Raw genomic sequence first — 21,766 nt, forward strand, 5'->3', positions numbered from 1 at the left:
GTGTGTTCTTCTGGGAATATCCTTTAGTTAAAAATGTATAAATAACCTCCTACCAGTTTGTCTCGGCTTGCATGCAGTCAGCTGCCTCCGCTGTCTGTCCTTCACCTTATCACACCCTTTCCGAGGCAGAGTCCCAGAGGAAGGCGGCCAAAACACTGTGAAATCCATGAGTGAAAATATATGTGACAAACAGTCAGCCCTTGATGAAAAACCACACTGTGAGGTGGACCTCCTCTTCCATTAGCTAATCACACAATTCCTTCCTGTAACATAAATAACTACATTAGCCGCACCTCTTTCTCGATGCCACAATGTTATACACATCAACTGCACTGTCAGGAAAAGTACTTCAAAAGCTTTTGATGAGTTTTTTTTTTCTTGAGAAAGGCAGAGGCACTGGCAGCTGATGATATTTGAAACTGATGACGTGTAATACGTGCACTGATATCCAGTAAACGGAGCGAGCTAATCCAGATTATTCTCTCACGCTCATTCTCACTCACTCATTCTCACTTTTTCTCACTCACTCTCCATCTCACTCACTGTCCATCATTAACCACAATCACTCACGTTTATTCTCACTCACTAATGTTTATTCTCACTCACCCTCCATTACTGACTTTCACTCACATTCTCTCTCATATAGGCACACTCATTCTCACCTCTGAAGACAGCATATTTTTCCCTTTGTGGCTGTCAATATTTGAATGTTGTCTACACCTCCTTTACACTGCACATAAAATGGTCGTTACTTTTGCAATGTGTATAACCATCTACCTGTGTGCCCTGCAGGGAGGCCTTAACAGAGACTGGATGAACATATAGGTGGTCATTACAACCCTGGCGGACGGTGTTAAAGCGGCGGTAAGACCGCCAACAGGCCAGCGGTAAAAAAATAGGAATTACGACTGTGGCGGAAACCGCCAACAAAGACAGCCACTTTAACACTCCGACCGCCACAGCGGTACAAACAAACAGCACGGCAGTCACCGCCAACAGACAGGCGGAAGACAAAGTACGGCCCACAGTATCACAACCTACCAATCCGCCACCTTTTCCGGGGCGGTTTCACCGCGGACAAAAACACGGCAGAAACAGGACTTCGAAGGGAAAACGCTCACGTCAACACACCCCACGAGGAACCAGGACGCCATGGAACCAGAGCTGCAGATCCTGCCAGCCCTGGTCTTCTTGCTCCTCTACCAGGAGCACGAACGCCGGCGCAGAAGACCACGGTGAGTACTGCACCTACGACACGGGGGGGGGAGGGAAAAAACAGAAACACACACACGCAACACACAACACCCCCACCCTCACCCACGACAACACACACACTAATACATCATGATACATTATAGTTACACCCCCCAAACCCCCCCGGAAGAATGCAAAGACCAAAGAAAATGAGTGTAACCATTGTAATAGATTAAAATGCAGAATGCAAAAATATACATATATACACTATAAACAAAATATACACCAAGAATAGTAGTCCAGGTAGTGCTCCATTGAAGTCCGTGGAACACTGGGCCCACACGGTATGGGCGAGGCCCACACAAGATCCCTGACCATGACGAAGAGAACACTGCAGGGGCATTAGATAGCAATAAAACAGGCACCTCAGGGGGAGGGAAAGGGGGGGCACCTCAGCCGGTTGAGTGCACAACGCCAAATCCACGAGGGGGCCACATGCCCACTGTTCAATCCTGGGGAGTGCAAAGCCCCAGTCTCTCAAGTCTCTACAGTGGGTGGGTTGCCCACTGTTCAATCCTGGGGAGTGCAAAGCCACAGTCTCTCAAGTCTCTACAGTGGGTGGGTTGCCCACTGTTCAATCCTGGGGAGTGCAAAGCCACAGTCTCTCAAGTCTCTACAGTGGGTGGGTTGCCCACTGTTCATTCCTGGGAGTGCAAAGCCACAGTCACTCAAGTGGATGTCAATCTCCACTGGTTCTGTAGGGGGTCTTGTGCCCAGAGTGCTTCATCCTGCCAAGGACTGAGGTAGTGGATGCCTTTCTCCACTGGTTCTGGAGGGGGTCTTGTGCCCAGAGTGCTTCATCCTGCCAAGGACAGAGGTAGTGGATGTGATACTCCACTGGTTCTGGAGGGGGTCTTGTGCCCAGAGTGCTTCATCCTGCTCGTGACTGACTCAGTAGCGTCAGTGCCCTGGGCACTCATGGGCCAGCGGTGCTTGTTGTGGCAGTGCCCTGTTCAGCGGTGCTTGTTGTGGCAGTGCCCTGTTCAGCGGTGCATGTTGTGGCGGTGCCCTGTTCAGCGGTGCTTGTTGTGGCGGTGCCCTGTTCAGCGGTGCTTGTTGTGGCGGTGCCCTGTTCAGCGGTGCTTGTTGTGGCGGTGCCCTGTGCAGCAGTGCTTGTTGTGCAGGGTCCTTTGCAGTGACTCAGGTGCTGGCGGTCCTGTCTGGCCCAGCGGGGCTGGTGCTGGCGGTCCTCTCTGGCCCAGCGTGGCTTGGGCAGCGGGGATGATGGCGGTGGCCTCCTGGGCAGCAGGGCAGGTGCTGGCCGTGGCATCCTGGTCAGCGGGGATGATGGCAGTGTCCTCATGGGCAGCAGGGCAGGTGCTGGAGGTGGAATCCTGGGCAGCGGGGATGATGGCGGTGGCCTCCTGGGCAGCAGGGCAGGTGCTGGCGGTGGCGTCCTGGGCAGCGGGGATGATGGCGGTGGCCTCGTTAGCAGCAGGGCAGGTGCTGGAGGTGGCATCCTGGGCAGCGGGGATGATGGCGGTGGCATCTTGGGCAGCGGGGAAGATGGCGGTCTTCTCCACCGTGCTGCTCTTCCCAGACCTGCTGACTTTCTTGTGGCCCTTCCCCACCTTGGAAGGTGTTGCAGCTGACTCCACACTCCCACCTGTACCCCTGGGAGCGGCTTTGGTGGCTGGAGTCTTCCCCCTCTCCTGCCGGGCACTGGCCAACTTCTGATGCTTCACAGGTGGGGGACTGTCCGTGATGTGGCTCCGTGCCACACTGGCTGCCCTGGTGGCCGGTGCACTCCAGATTCCTGTGACTACAGGCACCAGTGGTCCCGGAGATGTTGTGGCTGAGGTCCTATGCAGTGACTCAGCTGCTGGCGGTCCTGTCTGGCCCAGCGGGGCTGGTGCTGGCGGTCCTCTCTGGCCCAGCGGGTCTGGTGCTGGCGGTCCTCTCTGGCCCAGCGGGTCTGGTGCTGGCGGTCCTCTCTGGCCCAGCTGGGATGATGGCGGTGGCCTCTTGGGCAGCGGGAATGATGGTGGTAGCCTCTTGGGCAGCGGGAATGATGGTGGTGGCCTCTTGGGCAGCAGGGCAGGTGCTGGCGGTGGCATCCTGGGCAGCGGGGATGATGGCGGTGGCCTCCTGGGCAGCAGGGCAGGTGCTGGCATCCTGGGCAGCGGGGATGATGGTGGTGGCCTCTTGGGCAGCGGGGAAGAGGGCAGTCTTCTCCACCGTGCTGCTCTTCCCAGACCTGCTGAATTTCTTGTGGCCCTTCCCCACCTTGGAAGGTGTTGCAGCTGACTCCACACTCCCACCTGTACCCCTGGGAGTGGCTTTGGCGGCTGGAGTCTTCCCCCTCTCTTGCCGAGCACTGGCCAACTTCTGATGCTTCACAGGTGGGGAACTGTCCGTGATGTGGCTCCGTGCCACACTGGCTGGCCTGTTGGCCGGTGCACTCCAGATTCCCGTGACTACAGGCACCACTGGTCCTGGAGATGTTGTGGCTGAGGTCCTTTGCAGTGACTCAGCTGCTGGCGGTCCTTTCTGGCCCAGCGGGTCTGGTGCTGGCGTTCCTCTCTGGCCCAGCGGGTCTGGTGCTGGCGGTCCTCTCTGGCCCAGCTGGGATGGTGGCGGTGGCCTCTTGGGCAGCGGGAATGATGGTGGTGGCCTCCTGGGCAGCAGGGCAGGTGCTGGCGGTGGCATCCTGGTCAGCGTGGATGATGGCGGTGGCCTCATGGGCAGCAGGGCAGGTGCTGGCGGTGGCATCCTGGGCAGCGGGGGTGATGGCAGTGGCCTCCTGGGCAGCAGGGCAGGTGCTGGCGGTGGCATCCTGGGCAGCGGGGATGATGGCGATGGCCTCCTGGGCAGCAGGGCAGGTGCTGGTGGTGGCATCCTGGGCACCGGGGATGATGGTGGTGGAATCTTGGGCAGCGGGGATGATGGCGATCTTCTCCGCCGTGCTGCTCTTCCCAGACCTGTTGACTTTCTTGTGGCCCTTCCCCACCTTGGAAGGTGTCGCAGCTGACTCCACACTCCCACCTGTACCCCTGGGAGCGGCTTTGGTGGCTGGAGTCTTCCCCCTCTCCTGCCGGGCACTGGCCAACTTCTGATGCTTCACAGGTGGGGGACTGTCCATGATGTGGCTCCGTGCCACACTGGCTGCCCTAGTGGCCGGTGCACTCCAGATTCCGGTGACTACAGGCACCACTGGTCCCGGAGATGTTGTGGCTGAGGTGCTAGGTTGGGACCTGAAGAGTCGGGCCCTAGGAGACGGACGGGGTGGGGGAGGTGTGGGAAAGAGGTCAAGGGTGGACAGGAAAAGTTTTTGGGAAACACTGGGACGGGTAGCTGGAGGGGTTTTGGGAGTGCAGGAAGAGGTTGTGGTTGTAGGAGGTGTTAGTTTGGTGTCTGTGGGTGAAAGTGCATGCGCTGGAGGCTGTCGTGAGGTGGATGGCTGTTGGGTGGGTGTGTACCTGCGTTTGTGTATCTTGGGAGGTGGCATTACAGACACACTGGGAGAAGACACAGGGGACGTGTGAATGGCAGTGGGGGTGGTGACTGCACGTGAGCAGGGTGTGGTGGTGTGTGTGCTGGTGATGGCAGTAGTGGCTGTAGGTGTAGTGCATGCAGGTGTGAGTGGAGGCGAGACTGGGAGGGAGGAGGGATACGAGGAGGAGGGGGACACAGTGGAGGCAGTGGATGTTGGTGTGTCTGCATGTGTGTGATGCTTGCGTGAGTGCCTGTGGGATGTGTGGTGCTTATGTGTGCCTGAGCTTCCCTTGTGTGTTGATGTGTGTGCATGATTGTCTGAAGGTGTGCTTTGAATAGGCTGAGGTACAGGGGATTGGGTCTGGGTGGAGGAAGGTGGAGGGGGGAGGCTGCCATCAGTGCTGAGGCCAGAGTCTGAAAAGCTCGCTTAAGGGCCGCCTGACCAGAATGAATACCCTCCAGGAATGCATTGGTTTGTCGCAACTGCCTCTCTACACACTGGATGTCATTCACAATGATAGACTGCCCACCAGTGAGGGACCTGAGGAGGTCAATGGCCTCCTCACTGAGGGCAGCAGGGGTGACTGGGGCAGGGCCTGAGGTGCCTGGGTGAGCGGGCACGGGGCAAAGGCTGGGGGGCTGCTGGGAGGGCAGTGCTGGTAGTGGGGGCGGCGGCTGTACCTGTAGATGCGGGGGGCACAGATGTTGCCACCACCCCAAGGGAGCTCCCATCAGAGGACGAGTCTGTGCCACAGAGGGCTAGGGGAGCTCCTGTCCCCGCCGTGGAGCTCCCCTAGCCCTCTGTCCCACTGGTGAACTCCGAGTCCGTTGTCTCGCACTCCAGGGCCATGTGGGATGCAGCTCCCTCCTGCTCCGGGCCCACTGCTCCTCCGCCTGATGATGCTAATGCACACAAGAACAGAGAGACCACAAAAATGGGGGGGACAGAAGAGACATGTTGGGTGCATGCATTACCGCTACCGTTGGCGGACACGACAGACACAGAAGGCCCCTGCACTTTGCCGCGCACTTGGCCTCCACTGTTCAATCCCGGGACATGGCCTACAAGGCTATGGACGACATCTGCACACATGGATGACACTGGCACTTTACACAGGTGGGGTGGGGTGCCACAGGGTCTGCCAGAACAAGGAGACTTTGCCTACTAAACTCGCCCTGGCCTAGGGAAACCCACAGCCCACCTTACCCACCCAGACACCTCCACTGCGCGCAAAATCAGCAGAATGAGAGTGTACTCACCCCCTTGTAGCTGCTGTGATGCCCTCAAGCGCCCATCCAACTCCGGGTATGCCACCGCCAGGATCCTGAACATCATGGGAGTCATGGTGCAACAGGCACCCCTCCCACGTTGGGAGGCCATCGCCAGCTGGGCCTCCGCTGTCTTCTTGCTCCAGCAGCGAATGTCCTTCCCATCTCTTACGGCAGTGGGTGCTCCATCTGTGGTAGACCCCCAGGGTCTGGACGTCCTTGGTGATGGCACACCAAATATCTTTTTTCTGGTGGGCGCTGACCTACATGAATTGTACAGGGGGAAAAGAAAAGTTATTACCAAATGCACCGTCACAGTCATTAGCCCCTATCCCTACCCTTGCCATGATGCACATGCACTCACCGTCGTTTCATGCACGCCTCAATCTCCCCCCCCCATCTTTCATCCACCCCACTCCACACAGGCATAGCACATACAGAATGCTCCCAGTGTATTTACCTGTTTGTCTGGAGGACCGTAGAGTAGCGTGTACTGGGGGAGGACCCCATCCACGAGTTTCTTCAACTCCTCCGATGTGAAGACAGGGGCCCTTTCCCCAGACGCATGACCCATTGTCTCTTCCAGACCGAGGTCACTGCAGCACTTGCAGTGTAGGTCCTCTCCTGTCGAAGATCAGGTATCGAGTGATTGAACAGATGGAAAATGGCGGTCACGTCTGCGGCGGTGCGTACCGTTACCGCCGGCGTACATCGTGATTGGCTCCTGGGAACCAGAGGGTCCAATGTTAACCAATACAGCATTGCGCCGCGGTCTTCGACCGCCTACCGCGACGGTGTACAACGCCAGCGCAGTTACCTCACATCCCGTTGTCCCACTTTACAGGTCAGACAGCCGCCATTTCAGGGGCCCACATGGCTTAATTTTTAACTGCGTCACACATACCTGGGCCTTGCCTCAATACTCATACAGGCCATTATTTTGATTATGATTTGTGTTCTGTGTAAGCTGTGGGTACGTATCTCTGAGTTGTTTGACTCTGTGCTCGCTGTTGTCCTTCATAGGCACCGTCCGCTGGGACATGTGAGGAGATGGCGGCATCCTCCGGTGTACAGACTGATGGTGGACCTGTCCACAATGGAGGAAAGACATGTGATCATCACCTACAGGCTTGACTGTGCCACAATCCAGGAACTGTGTGCCCAGCTGGAGCCAGACCTGATGTCAGCTATGCGCCATTCCACAGGAATCCCCCCTCAAGTGCAGGTGCTGTCAGTACTCCATTTCCTAGCAAGTGGGTCTTTTCAAACTACAGTGGCCATATCACCAGAGATGTCCCAGCCTATGTTTTCCAACGTGTTGTCCAGAGTGTTGTCTGCTCTGCTGAAACACATGCAGAGCTACATCGTTTTCCCTCAGGTGGAGGATTTGCCTACATTGAAAGGAGACTTCTATGCCCTGGGACATATCCCCAACATCATAGGTGCCAATGATGGGACCCATGTGGCTTTGGTACCCGCCCCCCCACCCCCACAGGAGTGAACAGGTGTACAGAAACTGGAAGAGTTACCATTTTATGAATGCACAGATGGTGTGTTTGGCTGACCAGTACATCTCCCATGTTAATGCCAAGTTCCCTGGCTCAGTGCATGATGCCTACATCCTGCGGAATAGCAGCATCCCTTATGTGATGGGTCAACTCCAGAGGCACAGTGGGTGGCTAATAGGTGAGCACCTGGAAACAAGTCAGTGGGAATGGTTGTCTGGGGATATCCCTACAGGTTAGTGTGTGTCTAACAGTTGTCCCTCGCCATTTGCAGGTGACTCTGGTTACCCCAACCTGAAATGGCTACTGACCACAGTGAGGAATCCCAGGACAAGGGCAGAGGAACGCTACAGTGAGGCCCATGGGCGAACTCGGCGGATAATTGAGCGGACCTTCGTCCTCCTGAAGGCCAGGTTCAGGTGCCTCCATATGACAGGTGGTTCCCTATTCTACTCACCAAAGAAGGTGTGCCAGATCATCGTGGCCTGCTGTATGCTTCACAACTTGGCTTTGCGATGACAGGTGCCTTTTCTGCAGGAGGATGGTCCAGATGTTGGTGGTGTTGCAGCTGTGGAGCCTGTGGACAGTGAAGACGAGGAAGCAGAAGAAGAGGACATGGACAACAGGGACTCGGTGATCCTGCAATATTTCCAGTGAGACACAGGTAAGAATACAAACCTGCCTACTACATGTAATTTATCACTACTACTTCTCTACTGTCTGTCCTTTTCACCCAGTGTATGGTAACTGAGTTGTCCCTTTCCCTTACGATTTCACAGATGTGTGTCCCACAGTGTGACATCTGCTTTGTATCCTCATGGACTAGAGCTGTGTGACATAGGTATGTTGACATTACAACTGAAAAAGCATTTTGCCACTGTAATTACTAATACAGTATTTCGAAATCACAGGCAGACTCATGATTGTTTTGTGCTTTAAGGGTGTTTATTTAAGTGCTCAATATTGAGGAGGTTGTAAATTGGTGAGGGGTGATGGTGGAGGAATGTCCATGGCAGAGTCCAGTCTATTAGTCTCACAGGTGCATTGCAAAAATGGGTATAGGAAGTGGAGCTGGGGCAGTTTGAGGATAAACAGGGTGACAAAGTGGGACAGAAGGATGACATTCAGGGTGGTCTCATTTCTTGACGGGGGTATTGGCATTGTTCTCTGTCTTTGTCCTGGATCTCAGGGACCGTTTGCGGGGTGGTTCTCCATCTGCAGGGGGTTGGGTGCTGGTGTGGTGGTCCTGTGGCAGTGCCTCTTGTCCACTAGCGCCGGCAGAGGTGGTGGGCAGTTCATCGTCCATGCTAGTGTAGTGCCACAGTGCGCCTCATGGTTTTGAGTACTTCCTTCAGCACCCCTACAATGGTGGCCAGGATGGAATTGATGGCTCGTACTTCCTCCCTGAAGCCCAAATACTGTTCCTCCTGCAGGCGCTGGGTCTCCTGAAACTTGGCCAGTACCATTGCCATCGTCTCCTGCGAGTGGTGGTAGGCTCCCGTAATGGAGGAGAGGGCCTCGTGGAGAGTGGGATCCCTTGGCCTGTCCTCCCCTGTCGCACAGCAGCCCTCCCAGTTCCCCTGTGTTCCTGGGCCTCTGTCCCCTGGACCGTGTGCCCACTTCCACTGCCCCCAGGTCCCTGTTGTTGTTGGGGTGGTGGGTTAGCCTGGGTTCCCTGTAGTGGTGGACACACTGCTGCTTGACGTGTCCTGGGGACAGAGGTATGGGCCCGGTGGGTGCTGTGCTGGTGTTTCCAGAGGGGGGAAGAACTGTAGTGGCAGTGTGAGGGGAACCGACTGTCCCGAGGTCCCCGATGGGCCGGGCTGGTCATCTAGATCCAGTTGGACAGAGCTGCTGTCATCACTGTGGGCCTCTTCTGTTGGTGGTGTGGACCCTCCTGTCCGGTGACGTTGGGTACGTGTCCTGCAGGGGTATATGTTTATAACATCTGTGTGTTCCATTATGTACAATAGGTGGGTGACCGTGTACCCCAGTGCTTGCGTTCCTGTGTGGGACCTTGTGTGATGGTGGTTTGGGGGGTGTATGGGTATGTGCAGTGGCCATGCTTTGGTGATGGGTGCCCATGCTTTGTTGTTGCATGCAGGGCTTGGTGTTGGGATGGGTGGGTTGTGATAGTGGGACATTTGTGAGGAGTAGGAGTGATGGGGGTGAGGGTGAGGGTGGGGGTATGTGATGGCATGCAGGTGGGGTGGGGGGATAAAGTAGTTAAGATATGACTTACCAGAGTCCATTCCTCCATCTACTCCTGCGAGGCCCTCAGGATGCAGAATCGCCAAGACCTGTTCCTCCCATGTTGTTAGTTGTGGAGGAGGAGATGGGGGTCCGCCGCCAGTCCTCTATGCTACCTGGTGTCTTGAGACCACTGAACGCACCTTCCCCCATAGGTCATTCCACCTCTTCCTGATGTCATCCCTATTTCTTGGGTGCTGTCCCACTGCATTGACCCTGTCCACTATTCTTCTCCATAACTCCATCTTCCATGCAATGAAGGTGTGCTGCACCTGTGCTCCGAATAGCTGTGGCTCTACCTGGACGATTTCCTCAACCATGACCCTGAGCTCCTCCTCAGAGAACCTGGGGTGTCTTTGCGGTGCCATGGTGCGGTGTGGGGTGGTGTGTGTTGTGATGTGTGGGGTGATATTTAGTGGTGTGTTGTGTGAGGTGCGTGGAAGTTCTGTGGGTGATGGTATTGTGTGCCTGTGGATGCTTGGTAGTTGTTTGTGGTGTATCTCTCTGGGCTTCTCTCGGTACTTGTGGTCGTATGGGATTGTGGGTGATGTGGGTGTGTGTTTTATATTGTTTTGGGTGTGTGGGAGTGGTGTATGTATGTGTATCAGGTGTGTGTATTTCGAATTGTCCAATGTGGCTGTGTTTTGGAGATGTGTGTGTGTATTTTGAGCACGGCGGTGTGTACCACCAATGGAATACCGCGGTTGAAAGACCGCCGCATGGATTCGTGGGTTGTGATAGTGTAGGCGTATTTCTGTTGGCATGACGGTGTCGGTTTTGTTTACGCCAGTTTATCACTGACCTTTGGTGTGGCGGACTTGTGTGGGTGTCTGAATTTTGGCGGATTCCGAGCTTTGGGTCATAATAGCTGTGGCGGGATTCAGCGGCTGCGGCCGTGTGTTGGCGGTCTTCTGCACGTGGGCAAGCGGCTTTTGCCGCCAATGTTGTAATGAGGGCCATAGTCTGCAAGCCTTTTGAACCACTGTCCGGTACTGAGTGGCTCAATGTCATGACCACACAAACTTATCAAATCAAAGAAATGCTTGAGAAAAGCAAAGAGATATCTTCAGTGGAGACAGCAAAGCCCAAACTGGAAGGTTTGCAGAGTAATCTTGCACTTATTTCAAAGGAAGAATCAAGAAGAGAAGATTCAAGATGGCCGTTGTGAGTCCTGAAGGTTAGTTAAAGTTCTAGTCTTGCAATCGGTTGGTTGCTAGGTTACGAGCTCACCCGCTGGAAGCTTTGCACTTCAACTGAGGTCTGACAGGAATCAGCTGTGTGGAGAGAAAGCACGCTTCAGAGCAGAAACTCCTGTGAGGTAAAATTACCCTTGAAGACTATTTTACAGAAAACGTGATAAATATTGTCAAGGTTTATTCGTGGAGTTTGATAGTAGACCGTTCCAGTGGAGGTTTGGCAAGGCTACAGAGTTTAATGTATGAATAAACCTTATGTTTACAAGGTTCCTGTTTAAGATACCAAAGTCAAAAGAAAAACAAACTTTAACAAGCAAGTATTTACAAATACCAAGGTTATAAACGAAGGCCGAGTTTAACGGAGAAATGAATGTTAACAAGTAAGCATTTACAAATGCAACGGTAATAAACCAAAGTAGAGTTTAAAAGAGAAACATATTTGTAAATGCTTGTTTATCAAAGTTAGTTTCTCTTTTCTTACTTCGACATCTGTCAATAACTTGTATTTGTAAATGCTTGTTTATTAAAGTTCAAGTTATCGACAGATGTTGAAGTAAGAAAGGAGAAACTAACTTTAATAAACAAGCATTTACAAATACAAGTTATCAACAGATGTTGAAGTAAGAAAGAAGAAACAAACTTTAATAAACAAGCATTTACAAATACAAGTATTGACAGAAGTCAAACTAAGACAGGAGAAACAAACTTTCACAAGCAAGAATTACCAATGCAATAAACGCAATTGAACTCTCTAATGTAAAGTAGAAACCAACTAACATCAGCTGATTTGGAGAATACATTATCACCAACTACATATATATATAGCAACATAAAACCAATCTCTAACAAAGGTTGAGAAATTCTTCCAGAATCAGTAATAAGCATTTTTAAGAAGAGCTTATCATTCATAGAGAGAAGCAAGGCTACAGAGAACTCAGGGTGAGTGAGGAAATAATAGAATTAAAGAGAATTAAGTGTTAAGAGTAGAAAGTGTAAAACTGATGTTGTATGTCCCTAGTAATTGCGACTGTGACTCTTACAGGTGCTGCATCCAATCTTAGACGTGAAGAGGCAGACTGAGTACTGACGTTCATCATCTCCGTAGCAGTCTCTCTACAATCCCATTCCCCTTCCCCTCTCCGGGGTACTCAGCACGAAGGATTAAAATTCATTGTGGGTAGCTCGGGTCGGGACTGAGGAGTTATCTTCTGCTTCTGAGGAAATCGAATTGAAGTATGCTGACACTCAAACAGCCTTAAATCTGAATTCTAGAGCTCTCAGTTGTATCCCGTCATGATCACCTACCCACAACCTGAACCCAGACAGGGAGTTCAGATCAAACTCAGCACTGTACCCTATACAAGGGTTATAAACTTACAGAAGGACAACACACTTTCAGTAAATACAAGAAGTAATACATGTGAATGGTGAAATGGCGATTGCATCGCTCAAAGTCCAAAGTCACTTTTTAATTGCATAATATATCAGGCTCCTTTAATAACCCTGGTGATGGATCAGTGTATGCTTTGTGTATGTAAGATTAACATTAAATAAGATGCCCACTAGACCATTCCTGATACCAACAACGGCCTTGCAGATCTTATGGCAGGGGATGTGCACACAAGAGACTGAGGTGTAGAAGTATGCAAGACAACAAGTAAGCAAGGAGAGCTGAGCCGAAAGACTGGATTGGTTCCAATAGTCCGTGTGTTAGTCTAGCACACTGACAATATTTGGAATGTAAATCATGCACAAACATCATCTAAAAACATGATACAGTATTTTCAAATTTCAGAAAAGTTACAAAAAAAAGTGTATTATCACCACATTTAAAGGTAGTTATTATAAGTACCCTTTGTTAAACATGAACCTAGAAACATTTTAATTAGTTAACTAAGAGGTGCACACCATTTGTCACTTATTCTCTAAAGGTGGACTAGATTCTTAAAATAGATGGAGCAACATTGTATTCTGGTAATGCAAACGCAGGGTTTTTGTAAAGCACACATCTAGAACTCACATGTTTGAAGAAGCCATCATATTTGATAATAAAGAAAATATTTGTCAAAGATAACGCCCTTTGCGAGTTGACAGTTGGGAGTAATTACACGTTTTCTTGCAACGCATTGTGTGCAACATGAACAATATGGTTAAGCTTATCTGCAGTTGTTTTGAGCAGATCCAAGAAGGCTTTGCGCTAAGCCAGAATCAGGCGTCTGGCTCGACGTTTTAGTGATTCGCCGCCGCCATTATGGCACGCTGTGCAGCAGGAGATAGCCAGTACTTAATTTGAGCCGGTGGTTTCCGGTGCGGGCACAAGCACTTATTTTTGAGATCCGACACTTATTTTTCAGCCTCAGTCATTTACTGTGAGCAAAAGACACACATGGTTAACATGGAGGAAGAGAATAACGAAAAGGCGTCACAAAGACAGAAAACATAAAGCTGCAAGTGTGGCTGGGTCCTCACTTAGGTTTCTTCATTGGCCTCTTATTACCCCTCTGTGAACAATATCTTCACTTCACTATTTCCTGAGTCAAATGATGTTTTGAACATGACATCAGATTTAGAGTCAAATTACTTCTGCCTCCAAATATGTATTAGAATAAACTTTCAAATGGAACCTATTTTTGTCTTACCATTCAAGACCATAGTACTGAATCTTAAACCTGTCATAGTGATTTAGTCAAACACTAGATTTAGTAGCAGGACTATGAACACTCCTCCACTTTTCAAATACTGCTGTATTCAACTTCCCCATGCATAGCAGATAGAGAGTGATGTATCAGACACCTTTTTATTCTGTACCATTGAGGAAGCTTTCAATGGCACTGGATCTAACTATGCATCATGCTGCTGTGTTTCAGTAACAAGCCCCTTGGACCAGATCAGCCTTAGGCTTTTCTTGTTAAAAAAAATGTTCAATCACATGCTGGCCCACATTTGGACCTTGTATAAGACACAAGGTTAATATCAAATGCCTTTATTTGGGGGAGGGTGCAACGAAAATTTAATACAATCTTATCGAAACGTTTTTAAGAACAGGGGACCTCCAACTGTGGACTGTGAATCTATCAAGGCAACTGATTATCAACTTGGCAAAGAAAAGAATTTTCATTCTGAATTTTCATGTGAAAGCATCTTTATGGATTAACAATAGTTTAAGGATCTAAAATAATTCTTAAGATTGTAACAGTGGTACAAATATGGGGACCAGCAGCTTTACAATTAAATAAAACAATTCTATGGCATTGATTAATCAGAATATGGCAAAAATTACCCTTTGTGGGAATGCCTCAGCAAAGTAATTTACTGCATAGTAACAGAAAATGAGGATGATCCTTGACTGCCCTCAACACACTCTCCATCAGAATTGTACACTAAACCATTTTCATCATCAGACTGGGTCTGGTGAGGAATTAGATTCTAGGATACAGTTATACCATTGCTCAGATATGAACATTAATCTTAAACAAGCATAACAAAGGATCCAATGGAGATCATAGTGGCCTACAGCAAAAATGTATCACCTCCGCACATACATGATACTCATAACTGTGGGAAGTGAAATGCCTCAAATTGTGAACTGTTACACTTGTTCTTTAACTGTCCTATAGTTTCACAAATCTGTAGTGAAGGGTCTGAAAGAACTAATAACATAACTGAATTGTTCTTGTGATTGCCAAAAAGACAATATATTGAATGACCTGGCCAAAGAGAATGAGACACAACGGCATGGAATATGGACTCTAAAAAGAATAAGGTTAGAGAGAAAGTGATTCTGTTAAATTGGAAGAACAACAACAAACTGGTAACTTTGCATGGTTACAAACACTAGCTACTCTAGCTTCAAGAGAGAACTTATACTTAAAGGGTAAAACTAGCCCAACAAAAGCTCAAAGTATAGGTTTTTTTTTTTGGGCTTTTAGTGCAATGCACAATTTAAAAAACATATGAACGAGAACTGTATAATTGGGGCCACACGGAATGTGTAGAACCGGTGGCATGGAACATGGGTTCTAAGAACAGTAACGATTGGGAGAAAGTAAGTCTGTTATTCAGAGGAGCAAGAACAAACTGGCAACCTTACATGGTTACAAACACTATCTACACTAGCTTTAACAGATAACGTATACTGCAAATGTCCAGCAAAATCTCATAAAGTATGAAAAGATGTTTTGACTTTTATGACAATGCACAATTTTACAAAGTGGTGAATGAGAATAATATAATTGAGGCTTCCTTTACCTGCCTTTTCAATATAGTTGTTCATCTTTAAGATCTTTAAATAGTCAATATAATATTTTCATGCAGTCGTCAGCTCATTTACCATATGTTTGTTCTTTGGTCCACTGTACTCTATTTAAAACACACTGACCAGTACAACTAGACACCGAGCCTTATTATTTTATATGAAAGCCTAAGTGACTTTTCAGAATCATTTGTACATTTTAAAACTGCAGTTTATATTTCACCACAAACTATGTATTTTTACTTCATGTAAAATCCTCCAAATAAGATAAGGTTGAATTGTACTTGTGGAGTAATAAGTTAATAAACTTGGAATAAAGGACATTAAAAATAAAGCTGTGATTCAATTCCAGTTGTACGAGATATTCAATGTCCAATAATATAGAGTTCCTAATTTACCAGGGAAACCTGGAGTATGTCAATATATCAAAATTCCAATAAGCAAGAGAATAAATCCAATAAACACTGTTGCAAATATGCCTATTTTAAAATGTACATTTTGCTCAAAGGCTTTAAGTATAGAAATGAACCAAAGCAGACACCAGACAATGAAAGCATAAAAACAACACATTTGACAGATTTTCATCCTTAAGATACAAGGTTGCCAGCTGATACACTTGGCTTAATCTTTTGGGTCCCAGTAGTTCCATAGTACCACTGTTCTTAGGTGTCATAAATGCAGTAACATGAATTGTTATATTTCAGAATATTGACAAAAAAAATAGTATGCCAAAAAACAGACCATCTCAATATTGATTTTGAATAGTGTCTATATAAAATGCACAAATAGCAAGATATCGTATATCAAAAATAAAACGTTTTAAAATACATACATCCACAAGATTGACTTTTAAGCAATACAATTATAACATACAAATATGAATATTTAAAACTAAATATTTATGAAAGCACAAAACTTATAGAACTAAAGTACACATAAAACATCACACGTAAATATTAATATAGCTATGTAAAAAAACAATTCACAAACCTAAAACATAGATTAGCGTTTACCTAACATGAAGAAAAACCCCAAAATCAAATTCAGAAATATAAAACCAATCAGATTCAAACACAAGAGATAACAATCCAGGAAGATCTATAACTTACAAACAGGTCATATAATGCGTGATTACTATGCAAGCGTAAACATTTGTGTAAGTTTACTACCTTTAGGTTTTCACAAACTAAAAGTGGAGTTTTATATCGCTGCACTCAATATACTTACGTGTGAGTAGTTTTCTGCACCTACAGACTTGACAGAGTGGTGAAATTCTACACATAAGTTAAGGAAATGAGAGTGTAAAACTCTGCACATGGTTTGTGAATACCGAAAAGTAGTACAATGGCACAGAAGTGCAAGTTTACTGTTGTGAATCAGGCCATCAGTGTACCTGCATATTAACAAAGAAGACTGAAAGTAATTGCAACAATTTGAAAACAACAAGATTAATTTGGCTTAAAAATTAATAATTATTTAAAATTCATTTAAATTAGTAACTTATTTTTTATCTTATATTTTCACAACAGAAAGTGAAGCAACACATTTATATGAAAATATCAAGCAAGAAGAACAACCTGATTCCTACCAGATAATAACTACACCATAAATTATAACTAAAGTTAAAAAAGTAAGACTAAAAATGGTAATATATGTATAAGTGTTAGGTAACATTCATTCGGATTAACCAAACATAAATATCACATATCATGAAAACTATGTTTTGAATCAGATACATAGCCCAAGATGTCTAGTGAGGCCACTTTTACAACATCAGAGAAAGGGAAACCCATTTTAACATACTAAGGATATACCTAGAGGAAAGAGGAAAGCAGTAACCAGGATATGCCTACAGGAAAAATTAAGGCAGTTACAAACACAGTCAAGGGTCACCACAGTCATCAGTGAAGTGTAACATGTAATAAACAGAATCAACTAACATAGTGATAAGACCAAGGCCCATGATAGTTTCAAAAACCTAGGAAACCCCCACAAGTACCACAGTTGAATCATCTTAAAAGACTATGCCTACACATGTCCTATTCATGTAATAGGACAACTTCACTCTGCACCTAACCTGAAGCACACTGTACCACACAAAAGTAATTATTTCTAGTGCAGCCCAATGACTTATTAAAAAAAAGTACACTTCACCCCACTATGTACTCACCTATACTAAAGTGGAATTTATTTTATCTGACAATTTAAGTAGAGAGAATTATATTTAAAACATTTTTTTATGAGGTCCAAAATCTCCTAATCCTCACCTAATCTGTCATCTGGCTCAGAGATTGCACCTTCAAAACCTACATGCCACCCCTCTACCAATTCTACACCATTATGGCTGATAACATAATATCATACCTTTTCTTTTGTCCTCAACTGCCCAACACATGAAGCAGTACCTACCACAAACCCACAAACTATTAACCACTTGTCAGCAAAAAGAATCAATTACTCGCCAACTAAAGCTCTTCCAAATACACATAAAAGGCTGTTATTTCCATTAAATTTATGCTATCAGACATCACTTAAAACAAATCAAGACTAATCATTAAATATTATGCTAGCAGAGAATTCCAATTCCAAATTAAAATAAATATTCTCACTAGACTTTATGGACACCCTAGATGTCACCAGACAGTATGATTTATAAATGTACTCACCTTTCAATAAGAACAAAAGGAAATCTGATTATTCTACTAGACCTCATTGAGGAAACCAGGTTTGAACTTCTGAACCAATTTAGACACAGACACCAAGTCAGATTCAACATGGAATGGTGGAATACATAAAAGCAGTTTAACTAAACAAAGACAAACAATGACAATGAAGGGTGGCACAATTCCTTTCAAGCAATATCTGAAAGGTGCCACTCAGCACATTATCTATTTACAGAAACCCCACAGAATAAATTCAGGGCCATATGTAAATAGCATTTTTGCTGTCGCAAACAGAACTGATTTCGAAAACCAGGCTTTTGTGATGGCAAAATTGCTTTTACTGATGCACAAGCCCCCAAACTGCGATTCTACCTAATCTCAGTTTGGGTGTAGAAATCACTATTTGGAATGGATGCCCCTTCCAAATAGTGACTCCCAGTGTTATGTATTAAGGCTTTTGCAACCAAAATGCAGTCGCGAAACCTTGATATTTTACCACCATCTCAAAGTTGGTGGTAATGCATACGCAAATTGGAAGGGGTCTTCATGGGACCCCGTTCCCTTTGTGAATGTTAGAAAACATTTTTTAAGAACAGGGAGTGGTCGTACGATCCACTGCCTACACTTAAAACTTAAACTTCAAAGTTTAATTGTTTTCATTTTAAACATATCCTGTTTTCCTTCCAGAAAAATGGGATGCATTAAAAAACAAAAAAAAAAAGATTGCTTTATTTAAAAACAATCACAGACATGGTGGTCTGCTGACCCCTAGCAGGCCACCAGCCTAGTGATGGAAGTGATTCCTAATGGGTCACAAATTGTGACCTACCTCATTAATATTCATTACCCATTAGGAATTGCAAGTATGAAACAAAATGATTCATACATAAGAAATAGCAATTTCGAAAAAGTGATTCAGATAGAATAGATATTTTTAAATCATTATTCTTCCTCGTTGTACATCTGAGGCATAGTTGTTCAGATTTCCAAATGAAACAATTCTTAGCAAAGACTCTTAAACCAATAATTTCAAAACAAACATAGCATTTACACAATATACTAAAAGAAACAATTAAACGCATTTTTCTATGCCGTATAGGTTTTAATTCTTTATCATAACCCAAGGTACATGAAAAAAGTCTTTCAGACTCAATCACAAAAAACTGAATCCAAACACCAGTCCAACCAAGATTGGAAAAAGTGCATATATTTGGTAGAGGATCAGTTTATAAACATTGGGTAAGCGCATACAATTTAGATGGACATATTTTTTAAAAATGTGCAGTATCATATTTTAAGCTCATTAAATATTTATATTTTTTGTTTATTCCTTAGTTGTTTACAAATGCATTTCTTTAACCTTAAATTTAAAAATAATACTTGAAAAGAATATATATATATATATATATATATATATATATATATACACATACATACATACGTATATGTATATCACTGGTGAAAATTGAAAATATGTTTTACAAATAATTATTACGTTTTTTTTTTTAAATCAATCGTGCTTAAATTATTAAACACCAATAACATCTTTAAACTCTTTTTAGATTATTTTAAATCATTGTAAACAAATAATGTGAAATAAATTGTTTTATTAAATACATCTAATTTATTTACATTTAAATTATTTTCTCAGTAGTAGTACCCACTATCTTCCTCAATAAAACCTCAACCCCAGAAAAATGAAGAACACATTAGACATAAGAGCAAAAATGTGTCCTTCACTAGGTCCCTAAGCGGGAATAGGAGTCTTTTGAGAGACAGTGATGATATGTGGATCAAAACATGTGGGGTATCACTTTTACTACAACTAAAATTCAGTGAACTGCATCTGTGGCCAGATATGTAACTGCACTGGTTTGGCAGAGTAAAGTTAGTATTTTTGCCTAGAACTACTGAAGATGGGCCCACATTTAGAGCCTGGAGCTCTGTCAAAGTGGTGGTTTCCTTGTCCCTCTTAGAGGTGTGATTGGTGATTGATCAGCTGTGGAGCCTCCACCAAGTCACTCACTCATCAAGGGCTAAATGAGTAATGTAATTGTTAAACTATTATTCACAGAGTGCATGTAACTATTACTATCAATGCTAAAGGGCTCAAGATGCAATTCCTTTTAAGTAGGTTTAATGTGCTTTGAACTACATCCCCCCAGTAAAGAAATGTTCCCAATCCACTGGCGTATGTTTGTGACACAAAATGTTAGTCATATTTAAATGTTATTTGTGTGCTAGATATAGCATTGACCGTATCCAAAAAAGAGCCTCAGGGGAAGCAACACATTTCCTTAATAGCAGGAACATGTGTTAGTACAGAAGTGCTGCATCCTTACAGTTTATTTTCTTTTTTTTCCACAGGACAGGGGAATGAGCAGAACCACATGACTTCAACGTTAATGCCAACAACTGAATTGCAACATGGTTTTTCAGGTGCAAAAGTCAACAAATGTTGCATATATTGAGCTCCATCTTGGCGTCTGTGCATGAAGCAAGATGGGAGAGGGAGATAGATGTTTGTTCAAGGTGGGTGGTAATGTAATATATGAAAGTGGTGACAGTGGTTATGACTTAAATCTCACCAACATTTTTGCACTAAGGAAGCAAATTCCACCTGTACAATTTTCACCAAAATGCCCCAGTGGATCAAATGTCTAAATACTATTCACCTGCCTCTTAACCTTGTCAATGTCAATACAACATCAATCCTCTACCTGCTTTTCTTTTTCTAGCCTACATTTCTTCTGTCACTGCAATGCCTTATTCCTCAAGTTAAAAAAAAGAAACCCAATTCCCCCTTTGTAGTTCACTCTCTTTTGGAAGTCTTTTTTTCTCCAGCTTTGCCATGTCTCTACACAGCTGATATTTCTGCTGTGGTTTCCTATTTTCAGTCCAATGCCTCCCTGTTCACCGTCTTACTCACAATATGGATTAGCCTTCTCTACTCTCCTGTCATTCTTGACTGCTGTGTTCAACTTCTTTCCTCTTGTATGTTTTGATTGGTCCCTTGTGTCTGTTCATGCTCTCTCAAAAATACTTTAGGCCTGATTCCGAATGTGGTGGTCTGGGGACCACCATGGTGGCAGCGGCAGTCCGACTGCCGCAGTGTTGGCGGTCCGACTGCCATATTGCGATACATGCAGTTATGTAGACGAAAGACTGCCGCAGTCTTGCCCACACCACCAGCAAATCTAGACCACCACATGGGAGAGATAGACCAATGTGTCTATTGGAGGGAGGACTGCCAGTTCAACTGCCGTCCAAATCACGATGTTGCTTTCCACTGATGTGTCTCTGGGGAACTGAGCACCACACTTGAGCAGGCGAAAACTGATGGATATAAGGCCAAAACTCACCTGTAGGCAGCATCACACATCCTGTGCCAGCATGGAGCTGATCCTACATGTCCTCACGCTGCTTGATGGCGTACAGAATTGACGTTGTCGTGGATGCAAATGACAATAAAGCTACCTGTGTCATCCAAATCCATAGCAAATCAATAGGCTGCTATTTGCCTGGTATGTGGGCTGTGCTCCGTGGCCCAAATATGTCATGTGCCATGTTTCAGGGTTGTATACAATGCATGGCCATATCACAGCCCATTGGCACCCCCCTTTAGTCAGGTCACTGACACTGCACCACCACACTCTATATAACTGGATATGTGTGCACATCCCAGTTTTAGGTATAGTGATGTTTTCATACCAGTGTGTCGCACAACAGCCAATCCTCATCAATATCACACTTACAAATTGAAGTGACACCCTTACACTATTCACATGCCATGTCCTATCACAACAAAACATATACATCTGCATGGATGTGTCATTGAACCTAAACACACTTTCCCTGTAAAATCCTGGTAATGGGCTCACACATATCAACCACATTGCAAAAGAATGTAAGGTAAGTGGAATGCAGAATAATTTGTGTGAC

General features: G+C 45.8%; 1 protein-coding gene and 1 long non-coding RNA gene across 2 annotated transcripts in view; one reads left to right on the forward strand and one right to left on the reverse strand.

Annotated features, from left to right (window-relative positions):
• The window catches only part of LOC138268342 (SLAM family member 5-like), a 160,895-nt gene extending 160,599 nt beyond the window's left edge, over positions 1–296 (reverse strand). Inside the window, exon 1 of the mRNA XM_069217893.1 lies at positions 54–296. Within this exon, the coding sequence (XP_069073994.1) occupies positions 54–168 (115 nt within the window). The 5' untranslated portion in view covers positions 169–296. The remainder of the gene's footprint in view (positions 1–53) is intronic.
• Positions 1–21,766, forward strand: part of LOC138268343 (uncharacterized) — a 91,713-nt gene that overhangs the window by 60,713 nt on the left and 9,234 nt on the right. The window contains exon 3 of the long non-coding RNA XR_011199980.1: positions 20,192–20,356. This is a non-coding gene — a long non-coding RNA (uncharacterized lncRNA). The remainder of the gene's footprint in view (positions 1–20,191; positions 20,357–21,766) is intronic.

This window comes from Pleurodeles waltl, chromosome 12 (genome assembly GCF_031143425.1).
Source record: "Pleurodeles waltl isolate 20211129_DDA chromosome 12, aPleWal1.hap1.20221129, whole genome shotgun sequence".
Taxonomy (NCBI): Eukaryota; Metazoa; Chordata; class Amphibia; order Caudata; family Salamandridae; genus Pleurodeles; species Pleurodeles waltl.